General features: G+C 27.9%; 1 protein-coding gene across 1 annotated transcript; it reads right to left on the bottom strand.

The window, feature by feature from the left end:
- Window positions 1–9,378: 9,378 nt before the first annotated feature.
- LOC118028919 (protein METHYLENE BLUE SENSITIVITY 1) lies at window positions 9,379–10,939 on the bottom strand. Its single transcript, XM_035032673.2, has 2 exons — window positions 10,527–10,939; window positions 9,379–9,653 (listed from the first exon to the last, which is right to left on the bottom strand). Exons 1-2 carry the CDS (start codon window positions 10,835–10,837, stop codon window positions 9,620–9,622), a joined length of 345 nt encoding a protein of 114 aa, XP_034888564.1. The 5' UTR covers window positions 10,838–10,939; the 3' UTR covers window positions 9,379–9,619.
- Between the last annotated feature and the right edge of the window lie 789 nt (window positions 10,940–11,728).

The following is an 11,728-nucleotide window of genomic DNA, read 5'->3' as shown; positions in this document are numbered from 1 at the left end:
TGCTTAGGAAAATCTTATTCTTTATGATGCTTTTATTCTTCCTATTTAAAATACGAATAACTCAATTTAGGATTTTTATTTTTTTATTATACAATATTGGACTATGACTAGTATAAATATTATTATTTAGTTTTATTAAAAAAAAACAATTTAAAAAGAAAATGTTCAATGATAAAATTTTGAATTAAAGTTTTTATGTGGTGGCTTTATTCCACAAAATTATTTATTGCTTATGTTTGTTATCTTTTTTATGTTGTTTCAATTTATGTCAATTGATATCAGAGCCAGATAATTCCTAGTATTAAAAGAAAGTTGAATAATTATCTCTTCAATTAGTAGTGATGCAAAAGAGAAAACTAGATGATTGTGATCACAAATCCATAGCTAGTTTTGAGAACCTGTTTTAGAGGCATGACTATAGAAGGTATCTTTTTGATCAAGATGATTATTATAGAGATTTTGGTAATCTCTTTTATGTTGAGATAGATGTTGATTGGTATTCTCCACTAATTTATAATATTTATTTTAGTGATGTTTATCTTTGTAATGACAACATAAATAATGACAATAATTATATCATCAATATTATTTTTATTGATAAGTTAAAAGTTGAGTATAAAAAGAATATGAAATGTGCTTAGCGAAGTTTTTTTATTGATATATGTTATGATGATCCTTTTAATTACAAGTTTATTATTATAAAAGTAATTTTGTTCAAAAGTTCTGTGGATATAACACATGTTAATTAAATAAGTTTGAGATTTGCAATTCATTACTTTCAAAGCAAGTGGAAGAGAAGTCATTTATCAATTGATGTTATTTATGCAAAATTTAATGTGAAAGAATTGAAATTGATATCTAAAATTGTTATTCACTTGAAGCAAATAAAAAAAAAAAAGGTTAAAGAGTATTGACTAGATATCCACAAGATTAAGACAAAAATAATTTGAACTCAATTATAAGTTCTTTTCAACCAAGAAAGACTTATGCAAGAGGATTTTAAAGGGAAGTTATTTGTTTCCTTAGTTATTTTTATTTTTATTTAGTTTAGAAATATTTTTCTTTATGGTGTTTTTATTCTTCTTATTTTCAATCAGAATTACTATATTTAATAATATTATTTTTTCTTATGTGGTTTAGTCCTAGGACTCGTATAAATATTGTTGTTTAGTTTGAGTTTTAAAAGACTATTTGAAGAGAAAATATTTAGTATTAAAATTTTGAATTAGAGTTTTTGTGCGGTGACCATATTCAACATAATTTTATATTGTTTGTGTTTATTGTCTTTCTTGTATTGTTTTCGTTTACGTTAATTAATCATAACTAATTTTAATAATAAAAAAAAGTTTAACCAATCAAGTAGTTAACCTTTGGTTTATATTCTATACATGTTCTTGAGAATTAAATTCATAATTAAATTAGAGGTCAATTTGATGAGATAAGATTTAAATTTGTAGTATTAAAAATAATTTAAAAGAAGAAAGACCAAAATAAAAACAAAACAAAAAATAAATAGGGTTTTTTTTTTTGCGCGAAAAACATCATTTTCATCCCTAAAGACTTGATTTATGCATATTTGGTCCCTTTTATCGTGGCGTGTATAGCATCAAATGGCAGATCTGACTTATGGGTCAAAGGGAGTTTTAAATTAATAAAAATATGATTTGAAAGATCTAAGAGTCGTCACATAATATTATGATCACTAGAAAACATAATGGTATGCAAGAATCTGGGTGAATGGACTAGTTGTGCATGAGAAAAAAGTATCACCCTTAATGCACCCTACCTATGATAAGTTACATTATTTATTAATTGTTTTTTTTTTTAAGTTATATTTCTATTTGTTGGTCATTCTAAAGTTTTTTTTTAAAAAAAAAAAAAAATTCTTGGTGAAAAGGTTCTTATCTTATCAGGCTAAAACTTAACTATTCTAAAACCCAAAAATTATGTAAAATACATATCATAAATTTAAACATAATGATTTTTGTGGTGTTTTTTAAGATTCTTGGTCAAATCCTAATGGGTATCTATTATGTGAGTTTTTTTTTTTTTTGTATTTTTCCAAGTATAATGAAATTCAATTTTTATTTTTATTTTTTATAAAATATGTATGAAAATTTTAGAACTTGGTTATATGCAAACAAATAAGAAAGTATTTTTGTATTTCTAAATTTTTTTTTAAAAATAAATATTTAATATCAGGTCAGTATTTTACAATGCAAGCTTACAACCCAAATATTAAATATAATGGTTAGAAAACATGTAAGAGATCCCATAAATAATTTTAAAATAGTCCCCGAATGTTTTCAGAACTTTTTAAAAATTATTTGATGGTTTCTTTTACAAAAACACAAAAAAAATAAGAAAATAAACATTGATTAAAAATCAGGATGACATGTTTGTCAAATACGTTCTTAACTAAAAACTTGAGTTTTTATAGATACTTGAAGGACTAAATATAGTGTTTTTTTTCTTTTAAAAACTTTAAGACATCCAAACATTGTCTTAACATAAATGAAATCAGCTTAGTTTCGTGGGCTTGACTTCCTGGCCCAAGCCCACAAACAAGACCCAAAATCATAAAAGAAATAACAAATATCAAAGAGAAAAAAAAACATTTGAATACGGTTAAGAACACAAAAAATACAAGGATGACCCCAGAAACATCTCAATAACAGGTCGTATTACATCAAATTGAAAGCACAAACATATATGAAAACAACATTCAAGCAAGATTTTGAAGTTGAATCATCACAACAAACACCAAATCATCACGATTAATCAAATTTATGCAAAAAACAATGAAAGAAACGAACATCAAAAGCCATTAAATCAGTGTTTTTAAGCCAAAAACCGTAGATTAATGATCAACAAATATGCATGTATATATGTAAGAACCATCAATCAATAAAAAAGACATAAAAATCAATGACTAAGAGAAAGTTCAACGAATGAATGCCAAACTAGAAATGCTATCAAACCTATAAATGTCCAGTAAAGGCAAACTTCAAAAGAGAAGCAAAAGGAGTTTAGAAAATAGCTTAAACTTAGCAACCAAAGCTTAAACATGCTGAAAACAAAACGAAATAAAGAATTAAAGACAAAATAGTAAGCAAAGTTAAATACTTATAAGAAGCAAAAATAACATTTTCTTAATCCCGTTTTGTTCTATTGATTAAACTCACTATCTTGAAGCTTAAACAACATATCTACAACTTCAATAAACCCAACAAGCTAACCTAAATTAACCTAAACCACAAGAATTTCAAAACTTAAAGCAACTTATCATGACTTCAAAAAATTGATTAACTAAACATCAAAGCATGCAAAACAACATTCTATACTAACATTTATCATTCTATTATCATATTATAACACATCAAAATAGAGCAATTAAACAAAACTTGAACATATACAAGTTATATTCAAGGCATGCTTAACCATCTCAAAACAAGAATCATGATTTTTAAACAACATAATAACTTTAAAATATGCTTAACAAACACTATGAGCTGCAATTTAAAAGGCAAAATAAAAAGAAAAGGGGTGTGCTCATAGAGCTTCACCCTTTCATCAAAGTTTGAACGTTTATCTTGTAAAGAGAATGTCAATTCCCTCTTTGGATTCTTTCCTTTTTTTCTCTTGATTTTCAGCTTCTTTTTTTTTTTTTTTTTTTTATTTTTATTTTATCATAAATTGATCTACATTGCCCTCATTCCTTCTTTAAAACACAATCTTTCACCTTTGCTTCAATTGTATTCTAAGTATTTTATTGATTTCTATATATTTCATTTCTTTTTTATTTTTTCTATGTGATTTTTCTCTCAAGATCCCCCTTGTCCATATATTTTTTATTAGGTTTTTATATTTTGATATTTTTAAAAAAGACAACATCAATGCTGACTCGATAAGAAAAATAAACAATGATTTTGAAAATGGATGCGTTGATAGTTAAACACGTTGAAAATAAGTTTGAATTTTGACTTCTTTTTAAAAGATATTGAAAACGCTGAAAATAACACAAATACATCAAAAGTATATATATATATATTTTTTGGATTTTCTTAAAAGATGTTAATAAAATAATAATAAAAAAATCAAATTATGACACCTTCAATGTTATTTTTTTAAGTTTAGGTTCCAAGCTTCATTTTTTTTTACATTCCAATCCTTATTTTTTTAGAAATGAGAGAAAAAATCATCAAAGAAAAAAAGGGTGAGAGAGAAAGTAGTCGATTGGCCACATTCCAGCTATTAAAAAATAAGTTCCTCTTGACTAGAGAAGTGCCATTGGTATGATATAGGACTTTCATCTTGCCAGAAAAAGTAAATTAGATGCTTAAAAAATATTTTTTGATTTAATTATTTTTTTTAATTTTGATCAATTTAAAGGTGTTTGGAGGTTTGAAATAGGTTTAATAAGATACTTACGGTGTTTCTTTGGTGTTTTTAGATGGAAGAATGGTTGAGAAATGAATTTTAGAGTTTATAAAACTCATAACCTAACTTTATAACTACCAAAAACTTTACTAATAGACAATGCAGTTATTTGTTGCTATAAATGATGCTTCGCATGTTTATTCTTATTTTTTTTTTTTTATAAAACATCTAGTTTAACAAAAAAGAAAAAAGAATAAAGGGAAGGAAGATTGAGTGCACAAGCCTTGGTTTTTTTTTTTTTCTTCTATTGAGCTAGGCATACGAGCCCAACCTTTTAGGGTCAAGCACCTGATCTCTTTCTTAGCCCTTCAGTCTTTTTTTCTTTAATTTTCATTCAAATACACCATAATAAAACAATTAAAATTATTATTTATTTTTGTTATTGTTTTTTAAAAATTATTTCAGGTTTTTATGATAATATTAATTAATTAGTTTTTAATTATTATATACTTGGTATGCAAGAAGAATAAAAATTTGCTCATCAACATTAAATGAAATTAAATATCCTTTTTTGTTATTTTTAATAGAATTTTGGCATGATTTATCATGATAATTAATTTCTTTCCTTTCAATGTTATACAAACATCAAGGCATTATTCTAATGTTTTCTTATTATTAAAATTGGCTTTTGAGATCATTATAAATTTGTATTTAAAAAATATTGCTTCTAATTTTATTTTTTTTTAAAAAAGAAGTTTATGTTTAAAGAGTTTAGATATAAGAGGATTCATTTTCCCTAATTATTTCAATTATTTCTAATTTTTATGAACCCTTATTTTAATTTTGTTGCCTTTAATTCCAAAAAAATGTGGTGCTAATAAAAAATATTTTATTTAAACATAAATAAATACATGAATAAGAAAATAATAATTCATGTTGCAAAATGTATTTTTCTGTCTAGAATTTAAATTGTTGTCTTCCGTGTAAATATCTATTTTAATTGTAAAATAACTAAATAATTGTTTTTTGACAACTCACTCACAACATTACATTGGAAAATAACAAGCACAATTTTTTTTGTTATGCATTCTTGTTCATTTGCCTAAACTCACCCTGGACAACATCATTCCATGAACAATTCTATTTTTACAATTTTTCATTATTGTCAATCAACTTTATTATTTTTTCCAAATTCATCCTTGCATGTTTTGTTTGGTGATATTTCATTCGTTGAGATTTTTTTTTTCACATTCAATGAATTCAAAGTGTTTGACAACTTTTAAAATTTAATTAGAGGCCAATTTAATAAGATAAAAATTAAATTTACAGTATAAAAAAGCAATTAAAAAAGAAGAACCAAATAAAACAAACAAGTAGTTTTTCATTTTCATGCAAAAAAATCATTTTTCATCCAAAGAGTCTACATTTACACATTTTTTATTCTTTTGATTTTAAGATTTTATATTTAGGTCATAAACTTCTTCTTTTTTAAGTTTTTAGTTTTTTAGTTTTGGGATAGAGGAGAAAAGGTCATATTAAATAAGAAGGTGACCACATTCTATATATATATATATATATATATATAAGAAGAAGAAGAAGAAGCCAAAATTGGTAAGTGTATCTTGCCTAAAGGCATGCCATTTAGGCATTTCTGAATTTCGTCTTACAGAAAATAGATCTAAGCTCAAGATTTTGTTTATTTAATTTGATTCTAGATTTTTTGACAGTTAGATTTTATTTTTTATTTTTTAAAGAATATTTTGAATTTGAAAATGAATTTAATAAGATTCTAATGAAGTTCTTAGTAATGCTAGTGCGGCTCGTTTGCCATAAACAGCTGTTTGGTTAACCACGAACCACAGGTTATTTGTACGTGGGTCCCACTAGAAAATGCGTTCAATTAAAAATGAAAAGCATTATCTTTTGCTTTTCATGCGTTTCTGCTCTCTCTCACACCACAATTTGTAATTGCTTTCTCTAACAGATCTCTCTGTCCCTCATCAATTGAAAATAACCCAACTCAACGGTCACAACACTGGAAGTCTTTCATATTTCACTATACCCAAAATTTCTTCACGCGCACACAACATTTATTTTGGTTAGCCTTTTTTTTTAAGAAAAAAAGGGAAAGACACGTGCTGGCCTAGCTTTCTATAGACGTCTAGACTTCCTTATACCATGCTAAACACATTGGCCCACCCTTCTAGCCCGATTCACCACCTCTTTTTATATCTGACACACTCCTAAACGTGCACTTTAATCAATCTTCAAACTTATCACCATCCTGTACATCCCTGACGATCAGTTTCGATTATACAAAAAAACCATTTAGATTCCGTTTGTTTGTTTATGTGATTGCAGTTATAACTATGACCGTGTTTTATTTAAAACACAACACAGTCCGCAACTATTTAGTAATGAAAACAATTAATTTACTGTATATAAACGCATGTAATTTTTGTATTTTTGTATTCAAAAACTGTAAATAAAAAGCTATAAAATCCTGCTTTTCACCACTAAACTTTGAAAAGTAATGAATAATGCAATTCACTGTTCAAACAGTTTTTTTTTAATGTATTAATTATATTAATTTTTAAACTTATCACCATCCTGTACATCCCTGACGATCAGTTTCGATTATACAAAAAAACATTTAGACTCTATTTGTTTACGTTATTGCGGTTGCAGTTACAACTGTGTTTTATTTTATTTAAAACACAACGCAGTCTGCAGCTATTTAGTAATGAAAAAAATTAATTTACTGTATATAGTCGCATGTAATTTTTATGTTCAAAACACTGTAAATAAAAAAGCTATAAAATCATGCTTTTCACGGACTGTAAACTTTGAAAAGTAACAAACAATACAATTCACTGCACTGTTCATACAGTTTTTTTTATGTGTTAATTGTATTATTTTTTTTATTTAAAAAAAAACTAATTTAGAGAATTAAATTCATTCATGATGTGAACAATATTTTTTTCTTGAAAAACTAGTATAGAAATGAATTAAATTTACTTGCACAATAATATTAATTTTATGTCTGATAATAATTATAAAAACTATAGTTTTTATTTGATAAATTATGTATGTAATGGAATTATAAATAGTTTAATGGAATAATAAAAAATATTTTATATAAAGTATTATTTATTTTATGATGTAACAGGAGTAATTAATTTTACAATATTTAAATTTAAAACCATCAATATTAATATATATTTTTTAAAATTATTTTATATCCTCAATTTTAAAAGCATTCTTAACTAAACACATTAAACTACTTTTTCTTTAAACCTCAATTTCAACCATAGTTTTAACCAAACACCTATTTTTTTATACCAACCTCAACTAAAAATACTTTTTATAAAACAATTTTTTTCAAATCACAACCATAATAGCTACCGCAATACTAACCACACTTTTAAAACCCTACTAAACGCATGCTGTAGCAAAACAGTGAAGTTTAAACATTTATCAAAGAAAACCTCAATCCAAAAACCGCACCATCGACTTAATCTTTTCTTTCAGCAAAGAGGAGAAAACCTTGCCCGTCAACACAAGCTCAATCTATTTTGACATGAAATCTACAAAACATTAACCCTAATGGGATAGAACACATTCATTCAAAGTTGCAAAAGCAGTGCATGGGCCATCCACTTTGAATCATTCGTAGGATAGAACAAAGAAAATGAACGACTTCTCAACCTTGCTATACATGAGGGACTTAATATAGTGTTTGATTATTTTTCTGAAATATAAAAGGCATGCCTTTGGTTGAAAACACAATGACAATAAAATATGTTCATTCATAGAACAATTTTAGAGTGGAATTTTGTACAAAGAACACAAAGTATCTCCAGAAATAATATTTATTATTTTTTATCCTAATATATGCATGGAAAACTCTTAATTTCAAAATTATCAATCCAAGATATGTAAAAATAAAAAACAATTATTATCATAATTTTAACCCCCAACCCAGGACAAGAGTCAAGAGGGTCAATAAATAAAAAAAAAATCAAAACAACATCGTTTTGACCTATTTTTCTTTTTAAAAAAAGATCAACAAGTTTTTTTACTTGGTTTTTATTCTAGGTCAACCAAATCACAAGTCAACCTGAGACTTGATCGGGTCAAACCAAGTCAATCCTTTCACTATTTTTCTTAAACCCAGACCGACCCAAGCCCCATATCAGTGAAGTCTAATCAACCCGTCAAGCTAGTCAAGGTTTTACAACTAGGGTTATTATACTACACTCAATATAAATTAAATTAAAAAAATAATATCTAATTATTTTCTAAAATATACAAGTATCATAGTAATACATATTAAAGGTAAAATATATATTTTTATATTTTATTCTGTCTTATACACCATCAACCAAACAAGATTCAGAGACTGTCGTTCTATCTTGTACACCTACGTTTTCTCTCCTATGTCTAACTATCTCCACCTCTTCTGTTTCGAAACACTAACCAAATGTTATCTAAGTGCAGAATCATATTATTTTTTTGTCAAAGTATTACTTACTCTCTTGAGTTTTCCACCACCACTACAGAAACTCCGAAATAATTTCCACTATAAACAATTGGGCATGACAATGCAGTTCCTTAGAGAATATTTAGTTGAGTTTCATACAAGTTCAAGAGAAAAATTATTGCCCAACAACAACTACTTAAATGAGAGTTTAGTGAAGTAATTGAACATCTACATATACACCAAGGAGCAATCATACGTGGATACATACATATATATTAGAGTGTATGTGAGCTTGCTTTACCAGTCCTGCAGACCACCAAGAGCACTATCATTGAAATAAAAGGTCCAGGTAATCAGAAACCACCTTCAACCATTGACCACAAACCTCCAAAGCTCTAAGTTTTATTTATTTATTTTGTGTGTGTGAAGACAGGTTTCACACAGGTTAAGAAAGCAAAAGGATGCAGATAATCACTCAAATAGAAAGTATACCAAAAGGAAACAAAAAACAAAAATAAATGAAAATCGGTATGCCATACTGTCATTATCACCTTAGTTAAGAGCTACAGAAAACCATGACTTGTTTCCCAAAGCTAGAAACTATGATGGATCTATATGTGATCCAGCTAGCTTGAATGTATTTGATCATTTATTAGAGTCATCCCCTTGGGGCATACCTGTATAGGATATCGTAGAAGACTTAAATGATCCAAAGTGCAGACAATATCCTAATTAGTTGCCAGCCCTCTTCTCCAGTCAAGATGATTTTGAACTTCCTTCCCCAAAATTACTGAAAATAATCAAAATGGATAAATAAAATAATCCATATTATGACCCAAAATCAAATATCTTCTACATTCCACTAGCAGACATCCTAGAGAAATATTAACATGCATTCTGAACATCATTACACTTCCACCACAAGATAAGCAATATTCTATTCTCACAAACGGTAATGCACAATCAACAAGTCAAGCTACGCAGATGAAAATCATAATTTCAAAAGACATAACAACATAGTGAACTTCACGTGTTTGGAAGCCTACTTCTAGCCCGTGGACTGGATATTGAATTTTGGAAGTGTGAATAACAGCTCAACAAGCTACAAGATTCCATTCCTTTTAGTCTATTCATTCACAGACCAACAGACCACTCCTTCCAGCTGCCCTTACTAGACTAAGCGACATTCCTAAGGCACCAAAGAAAGGCTATTCAATTACCATCGAGAAGGAGAAAGAAGAAGAACTTTCCCTCATCCGTAGCAGCGACTGCCTAGCTTCCTTGCCTGGCAGCACACTGCTACGCTGGCAATCGTGGCTAATTTCATGCTTATCAATTGCCAACTAGTGATTTTAATTACACGCACAGCTAATAACATCATCATCATCACAGTATAGGAAACAAAATCCAAGATTTAACCAAATCAGAAGAGAGCAGCAATAAATTTTGGAAAACACCCATATGACATCAAAGATTTTAAAAAAAAAAATTATTTCACAATACCATCATCCTAAAAAACATAACATTATCCAAACACCACAAACATACCCAGAAACCAAAATAAAGGGAAAAGATACAATTAACAACAACAGCAGCAACAACAACAACAACAATAATAATAATTACTATTATTATTGTTATTATTTCTTGTAATAAACTTCACTTCTTGTGGCTTCCTTTAACACCAGGACGAGGTTTGGAAGAATCAGCAACATGAACAGCATGAAGATTGGCAAGCTTTTCTTCCTCAAAAGGGAGTTTTGGGTGTCGAGCATCATGATGGATCTGCATGGTTTTAAGATCAGGGGCCGTTATCTTGCAGTGAGGACACTCATATTTGGCATGACCTCCTTTTTCTTGTCCTGTCCTGTCTGCTTGCCCTGCTTTTCCTCCACCTCTGTTTGTTGTCGCCGCATCTACTTTTGCAGCGATCTCCTTTGCTGTGTGCTTCTTTGGCTTAGCCTTTCCTGTCATAATTGCTTCGCTTTGATTTATTGGGCTTGAATAAATGGCGAAAACCCTAGAGGAGGAGGAGGAGGATGAACTTTGCTTTTTAAGAGGCTGTCTTGAGCGTGAGGGCCGGGGTTATTTATACAAAAACTAAAACAACTATTTGTTTCACCGGGCACATAGTTATTTCAATTATTATTTTATACTTAATAATTTAAGTTTCATAGGATGCTTTCAAAGGTAATGCAATATTTTCACGTGACATATTTACTATTACAATTCGATGAACGTTTTTTATAAAATTTGAATTTTTCTTTGGAATTAATATATTTTTAATATTTTCAAATCATTTTGAAGTGTTGATCTCAAAAATAATTTTTAAAATATAAAATAACATTATTGGCATATTTTTCTGAATGAAAAACACTTTGAAAAACAACCACAACCACACTCCCAAACATGTATAAAAAAAACTTTAATTTTTAATTTGCATGATATAATATTTAAAATATCCTTAAGAATCAAATTTTTTTAACAATAAAAGCCTATGCGCTTTTGGTTTTTATTTTTTCATGGCATAATATATTTACTAAAGTGTCATTAGAATCAATTATTCTAAAGCTAAAATTAAGAGTTTTTTTTTATTATGTTTTTTTTTTAGTTAACATTTTGGGGGCAGGGGAAATTTGACATTTGAATAGATTAAATTTAAAAAAAAGAAGAAGAAGAAGAAGAAGAAGAAGCTATTGGTGTGTGGGAGGTGTTTGCGCTTTTAGAGCGGCATTAGATACATCTCGCCTCTCCTTTCATAGTGGTCTGATGTGTATAGCCACCACACACATGATGGAGCTCCGACGATGTTTTTTTTTCTTTTCCTTCTCTCTTCTTTCTTTCTCTTCAACCTTGGAAAATGTA

Source organism: Populus alba, chromosome 19 (genome assembly GCF_005239225.2).
Source record: "Populus alba chromosome 19, ASM523922v2, whole genome shotgun sequence".
Lineage (NCBI taxonomy): Eukaryota > Viridiplantae > Streptophyta > Magnoliopsida > Malpighiales > Salicaceae > Populus > Populus alba.
Note: the sequence above shows the minus strand (reverse complement) of the source record. Positions and strands in the feature narration are given on the sequence as shown.